At 37.3% G+C, this 22,777-nt stretch overlaps 1 protein-coding gene across 3 annotated transcripts in view; it reads right to left on the bottom strand.

The window, feature by feature from the left end:
- lrrtm4l1 (leucine rich repeat transmembrane neuronal 4 like 1) overlaps positions 1-22,777 on the bottom strand; it is a 78,280-nt gene that overhangs the window by 40,421 nt on the left and 15,082 nt on the right. For 2 of the 3 annotated variants that reach the window (XM_032570261.1, XM_032570262.1), the window contains exon 2: positions 1,196-2,826. In XM_032570261.1, coding sequence (XP_032426152.1) covers positions 1,196-2,826 — 1,631 coding nt within the window. Of the gene's footprint in view, positions 1-1,131; positions 2,827-22,777 lie in introns of all 3 variants that reach the window. The other variant, XR_004340157.1, reaches the window with a different exon arrangement.

Raw genomic sequence — 22,777 nt, 5'->3', positions numbered from 1 at the left:
TGTGGCTAACTTGAGTGTTTAAATCAGCACACTTTCCAATCACCGTCTAAGTCAAAACATGAATCCTTATTAGGCTAAATTGACAAAATGCAGTATTTTAAGTAGAGAAAGCCATATAGTTTCAGGAAGTAGATATAGGAAAAAAAAAAATCAGTATTGGTATCTGTAATCGTCGAAAAGAGTTTTAGTATATCGGTGTATCGGGTATCGACCAAAAGTCCAATATCGTGCATCTCTTATACTTAGTTTTCTGAGAAACTGAATTCTGGGTTTCCATTAGCTTAGCCACTGTCATAAAAACTAACAAATGAAAGCTTGAAATTCATCCCTCTGTGCGAGTCTCCGTTTTAGAAATGAATTAGTAAAATTACTGGTCAACAGCCAAGAAACTGTCTCAGGTTTTTCAACTGTTTTAGGGTAATTTTGATGTGCTGAATCCAAAAATCACTTCGGTTTTGCTCAATCAGGTCAACTTCCTGAACTAAGCTACATAATTTGGGATGCTGGGATGCAGTCATACTGTGCTGGTTACTGTTGGACTCTAAAGGGAGACTTCCCTGCTGCTGAGCATGCGATGCGTTCGGAGAAAAGGAAGTTCATTTCCTTAATTTTGCACAATGAAGACGTAATTTTCAACTTACATGTACTTACCCGTATCAGTGTTTATTACTCAATTTTGTTTTAATTAATACACTCCGTTAGAAAACAATTTGTTTTTCTCCTAAAGCCTTTTTAGGATGGGAAATATTAATGGAAATGACTGATAACGTCACAAAAATGTAATGAGGTAGTTTGGATTTTTCTGAATCAAATCAGAACAAAAACCTGATTGAGAAAAATGGGTGTTATTTCTGAATTCAGCGGTGTAAAATAGTCCTAATTCAGTTGAAAAAACAAACAACTTCCAAAAAATATTTTTTGTAACGCAGTCTTATATTCCAACTTACTGACATGCACCAAGCATGTATTTCTCTGACCTCATTTTGCTCAGTAATGTTAGTTTTTTCTACCTTTGGAATAATTGGAGACATCCGACGTCTGAGGTTAAGGTGTGAATAGTGAGGAATTTAGGGTGTTAAGGTGGAATTTCAAGGGTGTCTTTTCACAGGGCATACTTGGTGGATTATTTACCTCTCTGTTGAGCCTTGTGTTTGATTTAGACTTTTTATTTTTAGGCTGAGGTGATGGGTCATACCTCACACTCCCTGGAGCCAGAAATTGTGCAAGTGCAGGAACCAGTGCCGTTGCCAAGCACCTCCAGTGCCTCTGGTGTGGCAGCGGGGTTGTAACTCATGTAATACTCTTGGAGTTGGGAGCTGAGGTTTTGTTCGGGCTCTGGGCTCTTTTTGCGCCGCTTCCGTCCCACCACTGGCCGCTGCTGCAGCAACCGCGTAGCGCCCGGGTAACGCCGCCACAGCACATAGATAATGGTCAAGATGAGTGACATGGTGAAGAAGAGCGCCACGCTGCCCACCACCACTTTGTGCAGCGCCATGTGCTCCATCGCCGGGGGCGATATGAGGGTGGGCCGAGTGCGAATCGGTGTGTTTCTAGTGTCTTTGCTCATGTGGCCTGGATAGGTTGGATGAGGAATTGGTCGAAGTCTGAAGGGTGGGAGGGGACCAAAGGTGCTGGTTGGTGGGGTCGTTGGCGAACAACTGGTGGAGGCAAAGGTTGGTTCAGCTGTGGCGTCAGAGATTAGCTCCGGCATCGGTGATGGCGTTTCAGTCATAAAGTAATCATTCTCCTCGCAAATGCCGTGGTTCCGTGTGACCTCCATGATTTTCTCTCCCTGGAGATGCTTGGGGCTGCTGCAGATCATGGTGGTGTCTTTACTGCCCCGGAAATTTCTCAACCAGGCAACAAGGGGGCAAATGCCCGCTCCACAGTCCCATATGTTGCCAGCCAGGCTAATAGTGGTCAGTGAGATCCAGGCCGTCACAGCCTCTTGGGACACGTTGGACAATTTGTTGGATTCCAAGTTCAGGACTTGAAGGTTGGGTAAGCAGTGAAAAACAGCCGGGTCTAGCGTCTGAATTTCATTCCCGGACAGATCCAGTTTCTGCAGAGTGTACCAAGTCCAGGGAAGACCCTGGTTGACCACTCTGATGCGATTCCACTGCAAATAGAGGGACCTCAGATTGGCTAAGCGTGGAAACAGAAAAAAATTGATCCTGGAGAACTGGTTGTGCTCTAGATGCAACTCCATCAGCCTTTGCAATCCCAAGAAGGTGGTGCGAGTGAGAGCCTTGATTCGATTGTAGCCCAAATCCAGAAATTCCAAACTTCTGCATTCCAAAAACGCTCGAATCGGGATGTTGGAGAGACCGTTTGAGCGCAGGTGAAGGTTTTGTAGTTTTCGTAAGCCGTGGAATTGACCCGGCTGCAGGATTTCCAGTTTGTTGTAGGACAAGTCAAGGCTACGAAGGTTGGGGACGCCATGGAATGTCGAGTTATGTAGAGACGCGATCCGGTTGGAGCTCAGTATCAACTCTTTAAGCCTTCGAACTCCCTGGAACGCTCGACTGTCGACGACTGAAATTTGATTATGGTCCAGGTATATCCAAAGAAGCTGTCCCAGGTGAGCAAATTGGTAAGGTAGCAGGGTATGTAGTTCATTGTAGCGCAGGGAGAGACCCTGGCAGCCTACTGAGATGTTTTCCGGGACTTCTGAAAACCCAGAGGAGTCGCAGTGGATCGTTTTCCCCTCGCAGCGGCAGCTGTTGGGGCACGTGCGCTCACCAAAGCTGAACAGCAAAGGAGCTCGCAGGAGCAGGAGCAGAGGGAAAAGAAAGCATGTCAGCCTTCCATCAGACAGCAGCGGACCTGTGAGCAAACAAAAACAGAATTAGGATTAGTAAAATCAAGAAACAATAGTAGGACGGCGACAAAACAGCAGCAAATATTGAAAAAAAAAGTTTAATTGTTTTGAGAAACATGATCCTGGATCATGTTGAGCTGATCAAAATTTGTTTATTTCCAGTATCAGTTTGGTTTTTAAAAGTTAAATCAGAGGACACTTCTAGAAGAAAAACTATTCATTTGCTTACTTGGCAAGAAGGAAATCCTTAAAAACCAAGACACGAAATAAAAGAAGCCAAAATGAAACTAAGAATAACCCTGGAGAGAACAGAAGGATCTGACAAGGACTCAATGAATCAGGTGGAAAATAAGCAGGGATGGTGATTACTGCGGTAAGAGACAGGAAAGACTGATTAAATGGAGGCAGAACAGCTGTGAGAGAGGAGCATTAAAGAAAATAAATTCATTTTCATTTTAGTTTGGAACCATCTATTTCTTCCTTTAATAGATGTTGAAAATGTTATTATTTTGATACGAGTTTTCTCTGCATAAATGCTGGAGGATTGTACAGCTCTAGTAGACTTCCAGTGTTTTACAGATCATCAAAAATTATTTTATTTTCAAAAATTTTCGAAAAGATTGCTACATTTTTCTTTTTAGAAAATTGTAGGGCGTGCTGTGGTGGTGTAGGGGATAGCGCGACATTTGGAGGCCTTGAGTCCTCGCTGCGGCCGTCGCGGGTTCGATTCCCGGACCCGGCGACATTTGCCTCATGTCTTCCCCCTTTTCCTGTCAGCCTACTTTCATATAAGGGACACTAGAGCCCACAAAAAGACCCCCTGGAGGGGAGAAAAAAAATAAAAAAATTGTAATCAGCTTCACAAAATCAGAGATTTGGAATAGGGCACAGAAACTCTGATTGGTGAATTTTAAGTAAAAAATATTTTGTTCCCAGACTCCTGCAGTCACTTTTTATGTGGATTAATAAATTAAAACAAACCCGTCGTGTATGTAGCAAAAAGGTTAGTTTTTTATTTATAGCGTGGGGTACCTGTAGCACCGTTCTTGAATTCTTCACACAATATTTCTTGAAAATTAAGTTTCTTGACATTTACTGAGCATTTTATATTTTATGAGTCACGGAGCTGAAATTTGAGACAGTAGATTTCCCAGGAACCTTCCTGGAACAGGAGTAATGTCTGCTCCCTCCACAATGCACTAAACGGCAAAAGCGACTTTAAATGGCTGTGATTTACTGGCTGCTGGTTTCCTTCTGATTTATTTTTCTGTCCATGCAGGCAGGACACGGCACATTTCACATGATGTCCAAGCTAACAGTAAAAAAATCTGCAAACATCTTTTTCAGGTAAGAATTCACTGCTGCTTAGAGAACAAAAATATATAATAGCACTAATAAAAGTAAATATAAGAGTCTGTTGATTGAAAAGGATTCTTTGACATGCATAGGTGAGATTCTGATCATACTTAGAAAACATTAGAAACAACTTTGTGTTTCAGTTTATTACCTTCCTCCGTTTTCTAATCACAAGCCACTGAAATATTTCTTATGCCTCAAGAGGTTCAAGTCCAGCTGTCGACCTCCAGGAAACATTAATTATACTATATTTTCTTGGAGATTTCAAACCCAGTAGAGATCTTATTTTAACGTGCTTCAGCCTTACAGTAAATATTAATCTAAACGGATACTACAGCTAACTAGCTAGCCGGCTAGCTAGTTGTCTAGCTAGTTGGCTAGCTAAATCATAATGAAATACCTTTAACAACTGCTGTTGCAAGTTTCCATAGATTCTCTGAGATTTTACTCCAGACTCCAAATGTGTTTCTAACAGTGAGAATAAAGTGAAACGTTTATGAAACAAAAAAGAAGTTTAGGTTCTGCTCATTATTTTACTCCCGTTTTCTAATCAAGAGCCACTGAAATATTTTTATATCTCAGGATATGCACCACAAATCTGGAACAAACATCCAGAAAACTGCAAAGCAGCCAAAACACTGAGTTCCTTTAAATCTAGATTAAAATCCCACCTGTAATGTCTGATAATAGTTTTCACGATTGTTGACTGTACGCTGAGTTTATGTTTCCATGACGTAACGCACTCTGAACTGCCTTGTTGCTGAAATCCTGGAAAAATAAACTTGATTGATTGATTCAAACTCCCCATTTTAGATATTTATTCCTCTCTTTGTTTCCTCTATTTTCTTTAATCTCCTTTTCTGGATGAAGACAAGTGAAGACTGCTTATTTCTGCATCACAATAATTCACCTCTGGTGAAAATTATTGCTCATTTCAGCTCTTCCGCTGATAGCTCAGGGCTTTTATGAGATGCTGCTCGCAGCAGTGGCTTTTTAAACCTCTTATCAATTTAAAAAATAAGAATCACAGGCACTTTATCCACCACAACATTTTGCAAAGGTTGTAATATTTGATCGGATGAGGGCTAATGGCAACAAAACGTCAATTGGATCTTCAGCATAATGCAGTTAGCAGGCTAGGCGAGGACAGGGGTCCTTTAACTTAACATGAGATGGGAATTGGATAGTTTTCATCCAAAGCTTCCACAATCTGTCAGAAACTGCAAATGGTGAGGTCAAGAAGCGAAGACACGCTCGTCTCAAATCCCTTAAAACGTGGTTTATTCATTATGCTGTTCAGAGGCTTACCACAGTGAAGACAGGTGAAGTTTTCAGTTCTGACACCAAATAGTAACACCGTCTGCGGTGATTTCCCACAGTATGAACTGTGCTTTTCAGGATGAATCAATGTCAGCAGAAAAATGCACTCCAACAACCCTGGGCACCTTAAGAGAAATCCTCCAGGATGTAATGTTCATGTGGATGCGTTTGTGGGGAGGGTCAAAGGTTCAGCAATCTCAGAGCTGGAGGGAAGACATCACTAAGGCTGCCAAAAATGTCGACAATTCATCCACCTCACAGCTAAAATGACATGAGCAGCAATTAAACAATGGATGGATAGAACTGGCAGAACTGGCACGTGAAAAGAAAACTATAGCAGGGAACGATGCTGGGCTGAAACATGAAGATAAAACAATGAGATTCTAAAAAATGAGGCTTTGGTAACATTTTATTTATACATAGGACTGACATAATATAGTCATAAATGTGATAAAACACCTGCTATGAACATGAAGGAGTCTTCATAAGTGGTTATGACTGTTTTAATGACACTTTTAATGCAACTTTTAGTGCAACTTTGCATCAAAAGTGTCATTATTTACCGTTTAACGCAAAGTTGACTAAAACTGTACTAACTTAACTAAGAGAATGCCGTACATTCAGCTACAACAATAAATACTGCAATAGACATGTGATCAATATCAATAGATAATCCATCTGATCGAATATTCATTAATTTCACTGAACTCCGATCCAGAACCGCACAGCATTCTGGGGGATGTAGGCGGAAGAAAGACTTTGCCAACGTCAAGGCAAGCTAAGCAATGCTGGTTAACAATTCTACCTTTTCTTCAGGTGACATATATAATAAATCTAATTATAATCATAACATTACATTTCTTTAAAAACTAAACTTTAATAATCAGAAACTTGTAAAAACGTCAACTCCACTTCAGAAATTTAACTTTGTCTCATAAGCAAATGCTTCTGTTATATTTTTGACTTTTATTTTTTATTTATATATGTATGTGAATGTGTTTGACACTTTTTGCTAAGAAAAAAGTATAGACGAAAAGGTACACATTGTTTTACTTTACTCATTTATCTATGAGTAAAGTAGATAAATGAGTATCTAAATACATATTTAAAGCTAAATATGTATTTATTTAGCTTTAGTTCCCTACATTGTAGATTGTCAATATCTGTAGTTGTTCTTTCATTTTTCCGATAAAAATAAAGATATTGTGATATTTATCATTGCGTTACAGAGCCTCTATTTGAAATAAAAGAATTTTTTTTAAAAAAGCTAAGCAAGGTTGGTGGAATCAACAAACTCACTCATTCTTCGGTTACCTAGCAACAACCTGCAGAGAGTGGTTGCCTAGCAACAACCTCGTTAAGTAACTTCTGCATCCAAAATAATAGCAAACAATCTCAAACACTATAGGAGTACCAGGCAAAGGCAGACTAGCAGGGAGTGTGGTGTGGCCCCTTCCCCACCTGTTGCTGCTCACAGTCCTAATTTATTTTTTTGTTTGCTTGTATAAATCTTTTAGGTCTATATTTTTACATTTAGTTTTCCACTGCAAGAGAAAAGCATAAGCATAATAAAATGTCTTAATATATTTTTTTAGACTTGATATACAAGTTTCCACTTTCCTTTCTCAAACTTTAGTGACCTTCACGTTCACAATTTCAAGCATTAAAGCTAAAAGGACAATAATAATTACACCACTGGCCTGAGATTTAATTGTTTGACCTATTTTATAATGGCTACAGTTCAACAATTTCATTTTTATAATGATTTCTGAGTAATATCATCACATCTGACCATGGATGGCTTCAACTCTATCCTGTCCCATTGTGCAGGCGCATGATTATACAGCTGCAGCTTCCAGGAAATACGAGTACAGATATTATGATGCACAATGTGTATTTCTGTGGAAAATATTCTGTAATTATGGCTTATATAAACACTTTGTGTAATCTTGTAGTCTCTAAACATCTAAAAGACTCCTATTACTGTGTATTTCAACAATGAAACCCATTTAAGAACTCTGACACATGCAGAGTAAATACATTCTTAAAAAAGAAATAATTCAAGAGGTTTACTTTTAATCTTGAATGAAACATCTGCTGTAAGAGTTTAGAGAGTTCTACAAGATTAATGCAAAAACTAACTGCATAATTTCTGGAACAGAAATCCAAACAACAGGGGTGCCATGGCTGAACAGTGCAGCCATCTGGACTGTAAGAACTGCAAATGAAACCTGACAGACACCAAGTCCTTACATGACCGTTTGATACAGATTCTAGCTGATGCGGGACAGAGCTGACATGTTAAAACAGTCCTAACGTATTCTAACGCCAAAATTAGTGAAGGAACACAAAGATGAACTCCTAATTGGTGTTTAATGAAACAATGTAAATGTTTTGCTGTTGACATGACCTGGTTCTGCCAGAAATCTCAAATGTGCGGAACGCAGATGAGCTACAATGAAATGGTTCAGATCAGGGGTGTTAAACACATTTTCGTTTTGGGCAAAATCAAGATCATAAATGCTCTTAAAGGGCCGGTTGTGCCAGAATGTATTTATAAACCTGTTAAAATATCAATGAATTCTTAACATTAAATATTATTTAACATCTCTTCAGACCCTCCACGATTTCGTGATTCTTCTTGTGATTTTTTTGCAATAAAAATCAAAGTGTTTGTGATATTCATTTGGAAATATTTACAATACTTGCACTTATTTATGACGGTAAATGCAACTCGCTGTATGGACTATAATCTGACATCAGTTAAGGCAGAGGCAACTGTTTACTACAAGTAAGAAAGTTTTTGACACAAAAATCCACAATAAACTCCCAATAATGTTTTACCGCAATAAAGTTGCGGGGATTTGTTGATTTTGTGTGAATTTCCATGATAGTCCTCAAGAAACTGGAGGGACTGACTGGTATAATTTGGCAGCAAACAGATAAAAAAAAATGCATTAACTTGATTGAAAACATAATATTTAAGCACATTTAATGTTTAGTCTAGAATGTAGAGGGCCACATAAAAAGCTATGGCGGGCCGGATTTGGCCCACGGGCCTCGAGTTTGACACGTGGTTTAGATCTATATTTATTCAGCTGACTGAATGGCCCAGTCCAGTTGAGTCGGTTCAATTAGTGATCAAAGTTGTACAATTTGTTACATTTTCAGATGCTGCAGTTTGCTTTCACACTGCACTGAGTCAAACAAACCAAACACCTTGAAAACCTGTTCATTCCCCTCACCAGTGGTGGCGCTGCACCAAGAAAAACTGAAGGAAGCAACAAAAACCTCTGATGAAGAAAACCTTCACATAACGTAACCAAAAATATGAACAAAAAAGGAACTTTAGCAGCTGTAGGATTTTTCTTTTGCCTTTGGTAAAAGACCATGAGTCATTTCTCCCACTAGAACTGGACTTGCACACTTGTTTTGGTTGCATTTACCCAGAATTCATTGTGCTTCCTGCTTTGGCAGTCTCTGGTCCGCTTGGTGTTCACATTTGCATTAAAACCGCACCAGAGTTCACTTCATCCAAACCAAAGCTGAGGTTTGTAGACGAACCAAAGTTTGTTTTTTGCTCTGCATCAGAGTTGGATTACGAATTCACTGCTCCCCAAACGAACCAGACTTTCTAGATTAACAAACTAGAGTTTGGACAAGTAGAAACTACAAGTCCAAAGTATTGACTTTGGGAGGTTCTACTTTCTTCTGCTCTATCACATAAAATCCTAACAAACACATTGAAGCTTGTGGCTGTAGCATGAACAGCATGTGGTAAACTGTGCAGGCTCCTTTTTGATACAAGTCACTGTTTTTACTTTAAGCTGGAAGAGGTAATCTGTTGAAAAGTTTTTCTCACAGAATCAAATGGAAGAGTTCAAAAAGGTAATCATTCAGCGATGGCATCAATACGTTCAGACGTTGCCCAAACGATGGAAAGCAGCTTTGAAAGCAGCAGCAACAAGGTGAGGAGTGTCAGCTAAAATTTAGCTAAGATATGTTTTCATAGCAATGTGTCTGTCTTCCTGTCAGGAAAATGGGTAAAAAAACAAAAAAGCAAGAGTTGATGAAACTCTGCAGAGGTGAATTATGGGTAAACTGAGGAAAACTCATCATTTCTGGTCCAACTCAAAGTTACAGTTCATAAAATTTGAGCACCAAGCTGGAAAATCTCACTCTGTTTCGTTTTATAGTTTCTTTTTTTGTTGTTTACAATTTCAAAAGACGTTTTGGAGTTCTCGCATCTTCTGTTTGGTTGTAAATGTCTTTCTTCTCACGTAGAATAGTAAAGACTGTTTCCTTCTCAAGTGAACCTTTTTCTCTTCCCCGAGGCTGAAAGTCTCCTCATGTATTAAACAAGTAATGACTTTGCCATTCACTTTTCTTACATATGGGTTTCTAAAATGTTCTGTGACGGGATTAAAATGACTCACAAAAACATCATAATTCACAATTTACTATTGAAAAGTAGGACTTTAAGCTAAAGGTACAGAAGATCTTTAGGTAAGAACACATAAATCTCATATCGCACATCATAAAAAGTAAAATTTACCACCTCAATAGTGAATGTCCTGCACAATCCAAACGAATAAGTAGGCTACTGAAATGTAAGTAGAGCTGCAGCAGGAATACAGCATATTATTTGAGCTGTATGGCTTTTTACAATCCCATTTGATAAGAGATGGTAAAGCTACAGAACCAGGGGGAAACAGTCTGGGTACTCAGAATATACGTCGACCCAAAAGTGAACTTCTATAAATAAACCTGGCACAAGAAAGTAAGGACATTACTGTTTGGTTGGCTGGATTATTTCTTTTTTGTAGCAATTATTCTTGGTAATAAATCTTAAACTGTTAGACAGGCTATTTCCCTTTAAATGTCCAGCACCACATTTGGAGGAAAAATGGATTTGTGGGCTGAGCAGCAGAGTTGAGTGTGTGGGTTGTTGTGTGTATGAACAACTAGCCAAATCCTCTCTGTTAGTGCCAAACTGTTTATTTTGCGATTGACTTTTGGTTGGTGTCATTCACTGCATTGGATTATATAAGTTTAGACAAACGAGACAAGCTAGCAGTTTAGTAATGCATTCATTTAGCAATAAGGGGCGTAAACTGGTTCTGAACTGGTTAGAGAATCTCATCTTGAGATATTTCCATCACACGAAAAGACCATTTCCCTTTCAATTAGCATTCTGTTCTCCACACATTGACCTTATGATCCAAATGCCATTGGCAGAATCTGGACTCGATGCTGAACAAAACATTCTTCCACATGTTTGTTGGAATTGCAACGACTCATTGCATCAATGAGTCGATGCAACGAGTTTCATCAATTCATTGCATCAGTTGGTTCTCTAAAGTCTTTGCTGCAACTAAACATTTCATAATCTGGAGCAGCAAACTGCACAAGACTCAACAAACTACCAGCAATTTAACTTTTAAGTCCAAACTTAAGTTATCTGTGAAGTTCTTTGTCAAATTTAGCTTGAATTCACATTTTGATGAATATCATGGTTTGTTGTGACCTTGTTCTAAGCTGTTGTGGCATAAATTCCTGCGTACAACGCGATCAGAAATGCTAAATAAAAAGAACGGTTGATAATGACACTGGACAGTTCTCCCGAGACGCCGCGCCTCCCCCAGGCTACAACTGTGGTATTTGAGCAAAATGTCAAGAACTTATCAATGTACTTGCAGAAACTAAACATTAAATTGTTAATTAAAACATGGTAAAGTGACTCCTGAGGCTGTTCTTTAATAGGAACAATGTTTCTTCAGTAAATTGTAAAGTTGCGGAAGATGTCAAAGGTCAAACATAAAAGTATGTTTTTATAACAAGTAATTATTCTCATTATGAGATTAGTATATTCTCTATAAAATATTCAACGTTGCTGATTGATGGCAGATTATAATTTTTTTGTCCACAGGTTCTAGATAGATAGAAAACTAGCTTGTTGTCAATTATAAGTAGAGATCATTATGCAACATTTTATTACCAAATATTTCATAAACAGCTTGCTGCATCTTTGTTCTCCCTGAAGGATTTAAAGTCATTATTTATGTTTTCCAGGTGATTATTCACCTGACACTTTTTGTCACTCAGTTGCTGCCATTGTGGTGTAAGCTCTGCACTGGTGGCAACATCCTCAAAAATAAAAAAAAAGACTTTATGTCCAGGTAAGGTTGGCCAGTTCTTTCCAACCAAAAAAATGTGTGAAAAATTGAAGCTTTCCCTCATTTTAACCTCATGTTCACTCTATTTAGATGCAGGACTATGTTTTCTTTCCTAAAAGAAAGCTGTTAATTTGGGGGAACAGCCACGTTGTTGTTCAGCAGAGCCTCTCTCCCTTCAACATCAAGACAATTATATTCATTTGCACCATTCTAAGCAATAGTGTCCTGCAAAGTGACGGCTGAAGGCTGTTTTCTTTCCCTTGCAGCTCAAACAGATTTACTGAGTGATTTCAGGCTTTCAAGTTACATCACGATTTTAAAAATCAACATTTTGCTATGCATGGCCAGTCAGTTGGCTAAAACAAAGCTAGTACAAAGCTCGAACAAAACATACATTTAGCTAGCATTTGCAAACTGCTAGCCAGTAGTTTGTTAAACAGCTGATTGCAGGCTGGCCTGAGCTGACAGCCTGACTAATTCACCAGCTATTTTGCTCCACGTTTTACTCTACTGGCATCAAAAACATGCAATTATTTGGATATTACAACCAAGTTTAGTTGGTGTTTTGTTCTGCAAGACTATGCATAAAAATAATAAATATGATAAATGTAAAAATATTTGACTAAAGTTCTCAATATGTCTTTTACATATGGCAGCAGATGCAGCGATTGATTCGATGTTCATCTTGTAAAATTTGTTGATTTATACAATTCCAACATATGTGTAGCATAAAATAACTGTGTGTGTGTGTGGGTGGGTGTGTGTGTGGGGGTGTGTGTGTGTGTGTGCAGAGGGATAGTACTGCAACAATATGTAAAGACTACAGGTGAAAACACTCGAACACCTCAAGCGTCCCGCTCCTATCCTACAACTCTGACATTTGAGTAAAATGTCAAGAAAATTTTCTTCTGCGCCAGAGAAGATGAGAGTACAGTCGGTTAATATTCAACTTAACTTAACTGATTTAAAATCCTAAAATGTACTCTACAGATAAGCATCTATTAGGCTTATATAAAAAAAGAAAAACTTAATTTATTGCAGTTCTTTAATTTAAAAGGTGAAACTCATTTGGTATGTAGGTTCATTCCACGCAGAGGTATATTTCAAATGTTGGTTTCTGATTAATTGCATGTATTTTTAGCATCTACATTTGCTGTTTAGCTATGACTATGTAGTTTTTTCCCCTTTACATTTGTCACAACAGCCCAGTTTCTATTTTTATTAACGTTATTATTAATGTTGTCTTCCCTTTGCCGCTGAGATGCTGAAATTCACCCACTGAGTTACAAATAAAAGTCTGTCCTTTTCTATTGTATTGATTATGACTTATAGCCCAAAGAAATCCACAATTAGGATTGTAAGAAAATGTAACTATTACATAAGATTAATATGAAAAAAATAATTTTTGATTCATAAATGTTAGGTTATGGTCTGAATAAACATGAGGAAGAGCGCTGGCCTGATATATGGCAAACAGTCAATAACACAATCCTTTAGTCACAAAAGGTCATTGCTAAGAAATCTGATGTCTTTATACAAAGATGCTAATAGAAAGTTGAGTGGAAGGAAAAGTCCATTCTATGATTTAGTGGAGTTTACATTTGGACCACTGATAAAAACATGCCTCATTCACATTTTCTGCAATAGTTTTAAAGTTTGCTCAAATTTCGTGTGGCGATTTGATGGAAATAAATTATAAAGAATCGTTAAAGGAACGAAAAGATTGATCAGTTTTGAATATTTTTATTGGTCTTCTGTGACATGTATGTTTTTTGGGGGGGAGAAACGTATTTCTGGGGGGTTGACATAACATCTTCTAAATGCATAAATTATTTTTTGTGCTCTTTGAACAAAAATGTCTGTCATAAAGTCTGCACTTTTCTCCTCTGCAATTTTTCCTTCCACTAAACCTCCAATTGAAATTCTTTGCATGTAGCCCTCTGCTGAAGAAATGAGTCAGAAGTTTTCCTCATGATATCAGAAGTTATAACAAAGCATCTTTAATTTTAGCAGTAAGCTTCAATTATGTAACTAAACAGAAATAAACCAAATATATGCACTTTTTGACTTCAAAATTACTGAAACAAAATGCATTTTTGAGGAAAAAGAGAACATCTTAGCAAAAAATAATTGCACCAAAATGCAACCAAGAAGTAAAGCGGCTGAAGGGGAAAACTGGAGGTAAATGAGGTGTGATGGCGAGTATATGATGAACAGAACGTGAACACGGGAGCTATAAATAAATCCCAGAAGTCCTCCAAGCGATGGCTACACCGCCACTTCCATCACTTCCAATAACCGCTCCGCTAACACACCCAGAGATCCACCATCACAACTTCATTTCATCACTGCTAATCTAAATAAACCAGCCCATTCCGAGATAAAGAGAATTTTAACCAAACTCTCGCTGCGATTTATTTATTTTTTTGTTTATTTGTGTGTATGTGTGTGACAGCAGGGGGGTTGTTCACATTGATTTTAGATGACTGGAAACTCCAGGCTGCACACCCACAGAGCGCTCAGCCACTGGCTCTCTGACGCCTCCACATGACAGCACCTTTAAATTAGGACACATCGGTTCGCTATGGATTTCTGTGCAGAATAATAACGACTGGCTGAATATCTGCACACCGGGGACCAAGCGGGACCTTTATTCAACACGGATTGATTAGCCGGTCATTAAATGTGCAGGGGTGACTCAGCTTTTCCACTTTTATTCCTTAATTTTTCTTTGTTGTTAGAATTTTAAAAAGGAATTACGAAAACTGGGAGGACGAGGTATTAAATACGGCCAACCTAAGAGCAGATGTGATCCGTTTACCTGGTTCCCTTCCCTGTGTGACAAATTGGAGCCAAAGGCTTTCAGAGATTTCATACTCTGCTCCTTCTTACATCTGGGATGTGTGAACAACAATGTAAACAATTAACAGGAACCAAAATCAAAACGAGCCTCAAAGAAATGAGAAAAATTAACCATTAACCATTTAAAACAGTCGAAAGGATTTGAAGGATTTAGCTGAAAAGCTTGGCTTGAGTTAAAAACAACTTTCTATTATTTGTTTGAAGGCTTTTTACTATTGTTGTATGTGGGAAAAGTACGATACATTTTCCCAGAAGTTATTGCAATAAACGATAATATAGTTGCTTTGAGACCATTTTGAAGTAATGGCAGTAATGCAAAACCACATTCTCAAAGATGAATAAACTTAACACAGATAATTTAAATATCCAAAAAAAATAAACAAAACAGAAACAACTAATAAAATCAATAATGAACAAAATTTAGAGACACCAAACCATCAGACTGAAAAGTTTTATTGTTCCGCTTTTGGTAGAAAGAGAGAAAAAAATCTGGCAAATGGAAATGATTGAAGTTTGTTTTAGCTTATCATGTGATTGAGTTATTTTTTTATTGCAATAGACTAAAAATCTATTCAGCTGTTCAATAAGTGCTTTTATATGCAGATTTATGAAAAGTATTCTTACACCTTAAACTTTTTTTCACATTTTAAAGCATTACAACCACAATCTTCACTGTATTTTAAGTGTATTTTAAGACATCAGGCTTCAGGGCGTGTGTGTGTGTGTGCGTGGGTGTGTGTGTGTGTGTGTGTGTGTTAAATGACCTCTTCATCATGCCATTCAGTTTGGTCAAGGCCTGATAAGGAGTCATTCATTTGACTCAGGAGCTGGGATGCATCTAATCTAAGCAGGATTCAAGGTGAATGGATGAATGTTCATTTATCATATAAGTCATTAACAAAAGTAAAAACATTATGGTAAGTTTAATAGCAAATTGTCAACTAGCAATTTTTGTTTTTTATATAAAATTATGACAAAAAAAGTGAAATTAAATTGTGTTACTTTTGCTTAAAGCTGCAGTAGTTAACTTTTATTTATTTTTTTACATTTTTGATAAAATTATGTCCTGACAGAAGAATAAGACACAGATTTATACATTTTAACCGTCTCATTATAAACACAGTGTCACATTTAACCAATAAGTTAAAAACACATTTTTATATAAGCTACATATTACAGCTTTAAGGTTTCCATCTCAATCAGGAACATAAAAGGATTTTTTGGGGTTCTATCTTCTTTCAGCGAAACCTTGAGAGTGAGAAACATTTTGGTGAGTGATTAAACTGAGTTGTTAAAAGTATCTGCCACAAAAAGAACAGGCTGCTTCATTCAGGGTAGTGAGTCAGTTGCAGACTGTTGCTGCAGATCGTGGTGACATGGACACTGTGTCGCAGATAAACATCCTTTGCCCTTTTTTGGCAAAACGGACAAAAATGAGCTCAATAAGGTGCAGGAAAAGCTCAAGTTAAAAAACTACATGTTATTGTTTACATCTGGAAATGTTGCTCAATCACACAACGGAGAGCAAAAAGATTATTCTTTTTCATGCTATCCATAGCATGAGCAAGGTAGAACGGCTCCGTTAACTAAATGAAACCTGGAGATGTAGCTATTATTAATTTAGTGAAGTGAGCAACTGCAAAGGGAAAAATAACGCAGAGAAACTGTTAAAGAACAACTCAAAACCACTTTTGTTTTTTTCCTGCTCTCTGTGTCGGGTACGCTTCGCTCAGACTCGTTGCCATAGCAACAACGGCACTTTATGTTTCAGGATTCAACACCAAAAAGACACCCCAACATAAAGAACAGAACATTCAGTCTGGTAGTTTTATATTTTCAGGCTTGATGTTTATTATGCGATTAATAAGTGATTGCTGCAGTAGATTAGCTACCGATGCTATTAGCTAAGCTAATACTATGGTGTTTGATTAGCTATTTTAAACTCCTGCTCTACTGATGATCTACCAGAGTTCGTGTGTTTAGGTTTGCCTTTTTCTTTTACTGAATTGAAACACAGAATTCTACATCTCATCTACACATTGGTGTTGTCATAGTTAAGCTAGCATAACTGAACTACTTCCCTCTCTCCCTCTGTATTTTTTCTCTTAACCTTTTCCTCACCTTGCTATCCATTTGTGACAATTACTAGCAAAGCACTACGACTCTTTTTCTTTTATACATCTGTAGTGCATTTAAAATTTAGCGCATTATGTAGACAACAGCTAAAACCAATGCTAATCATCGTTAGCCATCAGAAAAATGGAGGCGGGATCTTGCGTGCATGACATCTAATTGCAAGAGGTCCATTGTTTCATATTTTCTATTAAAACTAAACAGAATTTGATAAAAGCTCATCTGAATTCATATTACATCTAAATAGAAAAATCCTATCCCAAAATAACCCTGCTTTCATTTAATTCTAGTTTAAGTTTTTTAATTTAGGGAAACGTAATGCTACATCATAGTTAATGCTGGATTACATGGTAACGGCAGCTAACACTGTGTTGCTCTTAAACCACAGGAATATTCGATGAAGAATAAATATATGAAACAGGAGGAGGAAAACAACAGGCTTTTATTGCGTACATAAATTAAAGCTCAGACTGGATTTTCATCTGTTGTGAGCAATAAATATCAATTAAAACCCAGAGCTTCTGTGCTCCACTTCCCTCAGGGCCCAATTACTCCCAAGAGAAAAGTTAGACTGAGCTTACACATTAAATGTCAACTAGAATTGGCTGAAAAACGAGGAACACATGAAATGTTATTACACAGAATATATAAGCATATCTTTTTCCCCAGTTACAGCCTTTAAGGTCAGCTTCCAGAGGAAAACTTCCCTAAAATGACTGTAAAAAGTGAAGTGGCTCCTCCCCTCAGGACAGAGCGCGCTCTGGCACACCCAACAAAGTCAGCTGTCGTCCTCCTTGGCCGAACGTCAACTTGGTATTTCATCTGAAAGCACCGATGCAAAAGCTATTACCCAGAGTGGCCATGTCGATTGGCCAGCGGTGGTATGGCCACACACTGGGGCACTTCAGGGAGATGAAAAGTGTCCAAAAAAAGTAAATATGCTTTCTATTTCTAATTAGATCGGCCACATTACCAGTCGGTAATGCATATTATAAAGAGAGAGGTGCTATGACAAGACCTGAAGGTGGCTAGCATAATAGTAAAATTACCTTTCATGTGACACCAAGCCAGAGATTTTAATATGAGAAAAAAATCTTCAATTGATTAAAAAAAAAAGGAGTATTACATGTTTAGTGGTTGTCATGACTACTCATGTTAGGGCGAGTATGAAAAGTATCCACATGCGCAAAATAATGAGACTGAGATAAATCATTTTAGACATTTTTCTGCTCTAATGTCTAAAATGTGACCTTGCTGCAGGTCGGTCTCTCCCACTAGTCATTTTCTTGACTTTTCTTTAGTTTGGAGAGAAGATGTTTTTTGCTAGTGTCACTATTGTCTTATGTTTTATTCAGTTGGCTATGACTGTTGCCTTCTTTCTCCAGAGCGATACCTTTTAAAAATGTTATCCTTGTGGAAGCTGGCCAAGACTTTAGCTATGAAAGGCTACTTAGTAAATGTCAGGAAAAGCCTGAGTCATACATAACATGAGTTTGAATGTGATAGTTGATTCTGAACGCAGCCAAGCCACCAGATATGGACCTCCTGTATGGTATTGTTTATATACGGAAATTTTGCCCAAGCGCCCAACGCTGGAAGAGCATAAAGACGATTGTTTTACATGCCGTTCATAGCCGCAATATTGCGGTAGAAAAATGCCGATAAAATTAAACCTGGAGATGTAGATATTATTAATTTAGTGCAAAAAAGAAAATAATAGCACAGAAAAGCTTAAATAATAACTAAAAACACTTTTTTTCCCTCGCTCTCTGTGTCGGCTACCCTTCACGCAGACCCGTTGCCATAGCAACTGGGAACAACGCCACTTTATGTTTCAGTATTCAACACAAAAAACAACAGACAAACATTCCCACACAAACAGAATTTTACAGTCCGTTACAGTTTTATGTTTTTAGCCTTGATGTTTATTTTTCCATTATTAATAAGTGATCACTGAGGTAGATTAGCTAACAATGCTATTAGCTAAGCTAACACAACGGTGGTTGATGAGCTAATTTAAAAACCTCCTCAAGTGATGATCTATCAGAGTTAGTGTTTAGGTCATTTTTTTATTACTTTCTAACTGAACCAAAATACACCGAATTCCACAGCACATGTACATGTTACATATGTCATAGTCAAGCTAGCATGACTGACCAACTTACTTCTCACTTGCTATTTGTTTCTGACTTAAAACTTTTTCCTGATCTTATCTACTGTAGTTGTTGTAGCAGAGAACTGCGTCCCTGTTTCTTTTATAAGGCATATATTTAAGACTTAGCGCGTTACATTGACAACTTAACAGCTAAAACCAAAGCTACTCCTCGTTAGCCAGCAGCTTTTTGCTCTCCAGTAAGGAGATGGGGGCGGGATCTTGCACATGTGACGTCATGCTATAACGAGCCCACAGGATGGTGTACACTCCTAAAGCCATGATGCTTAGCGCAGGAAGTGGTAAGCGGATAGCAACATCAATAAAACATTAGACTTAAGAAAATAACAGCAACAATCATATTTCATTATAGGAGATCCAGCACAAGATTGTTTAGACCTATGCTAAGTGCTAGGTTGCTAGCACTTAGCAACCTAGTAAGTGCTAAGTGCTAAGCAGTGCAGTGCTAACTCTAGCCAGTTTCTGCATTTTGTTACAAAGTAGTGTTAGCATTGCTATGTAGCTGGATGCTAGAAGGAGAAAAGTAGCAATTTTACAAAGAAAATAAAGCAAAAAGTTATGTTATTTTTTTCTTTTTAGTTTGTAAGACGTCATGTACTATTTATAATTGGTGATATCACATTTTCTTTAGAGATGCACAATATATCAGTACCAACATTGGCATAGGTCGATATAAGTCGTTTTAACATGTCGGTATCAGAACGATAAAACTGAGTCAATATTGACATTTGATATGAATTTCCGTCTTGTTGCCATTTGTTTCTGGAAAACAAAGGAAGAAAGTTGGTCACAGGATAGAGCCGAAAGCGTATTAAAATAAATATAATGTATAAAATATCAGTAAATATAGGTTATTAACAATCATAACAACAATATTAACATCGGCTCAGATTTTCTTGTCAGTGCATCCTGATTTGCATTACCTTCTAACTGCTGAAATGTTTAAGCAAAATGTTTTAATCAATAGAATTAGTATTATGCAATGGATTTTGATTGACTACAGTTACAAACTTATTTAATAAAATCCTATTTGCTGCTACAGCTCTCATCCCCTCTGACAAGAGCCAATTAAATGTGTGATGTATGCAAAGACCTAGGTCAGCAAAAAACCCAGAGTACTCCAGCCTGTGATAAGCTGCATTATTGAGTGACTTCATTCAGATTCAACACATCTGGAAACATAACCCAAAGCTTAAACTGTCATGATTGATCAGCAGCCAGCATCACAAATTGAAATGAACTACCTTTAACGCATTCATATTCATTATTTTACGTCCATAGATTTCATTTTGAAACAGTAAAAAGCTTCTTTTATTAAAACTTGGACTGCACATCCATCAGGAGAAGCAAGTCCTAAATACACGCTGTTCCGAACATCAGAAACAAGATTGGAAAAGTGGAGCACGGATGGTTAATCACTGCAGGAATGGCAAAAATACAGCTTAAATGGGGCAGTAACCATTAAAAATTGAAATGAAATGAGAAGTCAATTCTGTTAGCTCAGTTTTTCCGTCTGTCTGTAGTAGTGGAGGAATGTAGCAACCACCGTCAACTAAATCTGCTCAGGCAGAACTAAGGGAAGCGAATGAGAACGGACAGAGCTGCTCCTGCTGGGACTTTATACTCAAGCCTGACTAAAATAAAACTCAATAAATTACATAATTTTCTCTAAGGTTTCTTGTTCTTCTGGGTTTGCTCCTGCCTTTTCTGTTCCACTAATTATCAGCTAGTAATGACATTTCCTACAATGGAAACTGTGAACCTGGAAACACTTGACATTCAGTTACAGGTTTTCAGCCGCTTGCTAATAGGAAACCTAATTTGCTGAAAAATTACAACAAGGGTAAAAATGTAGAGAGAGAATTGGTGGAGGTACCAAACTGTTTTCTAACGAGCGGCTCAAAAAGTCCTGGCAGAGTGCAAAGATTTAATGATGGCAGCCGAATAAATCAGCTTTTCAACACGTTCAGGTCCTTTTTTGATGTTTACATTTTCAACTTTGCATCGGTTTGGTTGAACTTTTTGAAACTTTCTGTTAGTTCTGTCTTTATAAGCACAAACGCCTGGGTACCTTTGTTGGTGTTTCCACTACTACATTAAAAACGGTTCGTACAGAAAGAAAAGAAAACGATCGACAGGAAATAATTCTTTGTGGAACAGAGCCAACACTGCAAAAACACAAAATCATAAGTATTTCTATCAAGTTTCTAGTACAAATATGTTAGAACACTTGGAATAAGAAAACTGACTTAAAAGTAACTTTTCAGCAAGTTGTAGAAGCTTGTTTAAAGTCAATAATTTCTTTATTTTGATTCAGAAGTTCTAATCCCATTGGTAGAATGTTCCGCTGTGCCGTAACCTAGCAACCTCAGTCAAGCCACGCCCGTCACCTAGCAACCCAGTTCTAGTTCCATTGGCAGATTATTTCACTTATAACAAGACATTTTTCCCATGTTATAAGTGAAACAATCTGCCAATGGAACTAGAACTTTTTCATCAATATTAATAAATTACTGACTTTAAACAAGCTCCTCCATCTTGCTGAAAAGTTACTTTTAAGTTAGTACACCTGAAAAAAGACCAAACTAAGATACTTTCATTATAAACAAGATCATGTGACTTGGTAAATTTTGGTGTTCTTGCAGTGAATTTGTTTTCTGAAATATTCTTCAGACATTGTTTATTTTAACTCCTTGAAGAAGCTTTGATAACTTTGAAAACAATTAATTTCCTTTTGGAATTAATAGCATTTTTTTAACCGAATTAAGCAGACCTCAATGTAGTTATTACAGATTGAGGTAATTTCTGTATGAATCCACCCAAATGGTGCTATTTTGGTTTAAAATCCTGTGATTGCGTAAGAAGTAAAGATTCCTCCGAAGTGGCAAATAATTCAATACTTAGATTCGTTTGCTAAAGAAAGAGATAGCATAGATTATAGAGTGATTCAGACAAAAATAAACAAAATCAGTTCAAAATTCAGAAAGCTGATTTAATGTCATTGGCTTATTCACCACTTGTCCTGTGATAAAAATATCAGCTTGCTAATTCACTGGACAGCTGTGGGTGAAACAAAGAAAATAATCTGAACAAAAATAAATGTTTCTGTATCAATTTCAGCATCCTGGGTCCGTCATCTTTTTCTAGACGGCTCATTTTAAGCCTTCAGCGCTCTTCGCTCTTCTATTTGTAAACTACAGAAGGAAAATGGGGGTGGAGGGGAGAGTCAAACTTAATATGGCTCCAAACTGGCAACCCAAGTTCCCGAAGTGAGCCGCTGCCCAATGTGAGTCACACCAACAGGAGCACAGAAAGCGTGGGCCAGACGGTGATAGAGATATGAAACTCAACTCCTGCCATCTTTAAAATAAGAAGCTGGATCAAGGAACATGAGGAATTATTCTAAATTGTATTCACAGATTTGTTTTCCTTCCCAAAATTAGCATAATTGGCCATTTTTAAGTAATTGTTAAGCTGTAATTTGGATTGGATTATTGGTCATCCTTATATTTAAAAAAAAATTTTCTTTTAATTTTTTTAAAACAAACAAAACTTTGGGTATGAAGCAGGAAAAAGAAATAGCAAAAATTTAAGTAAAAATTTCACTGCCCCTCTACATTTACAGAAAGAATCAAATAAAAAAACATGATATAACGGCTTCAAATTAAACAGAAAAACAATTTAAAGCTGCAAAAACGACATATCATCATAATACGTTTAAGTTTAAGTTATTTTTATGCTTAATTATTTAAACTATAGCTATTTGCTCAAGTAGCCAGTCTAAATACAAATTAGCCAAATAAAACTTAAAGGTGTCGCTTCTTTAGTTGACTGGAAATATTTCAAGTTGCAAAAACCAATAAGAAAGAACTAAATTTGTCTTTGTCATTCAAAACGAAGCACTTTGCTCTATTTTGTTCGGCCTTCCTGTTACTC

The sequence above is a fragment of the Xiphophorus hellerii genome, chromosome 8, assembly GCF_003331165.1.
Source record: "Xiphophorus hellerii strain 12219 chromosome 8, Xiphophorus_hellerii-4.1, whole genome shotgun sequence".
Taxonomy (NCBI): domain Eukaryota; kingdom Metazoa; phylum Chordata; class Actinopteri; order Cyprinodontiformes; family Poeciliidae; genus Xiphophorus; species Xiphophorus hellerii.
Note: the sequence above shows the minus strand (reverse complement) of the source record. Positions and strands in the feature narration are given on the sequence as shown.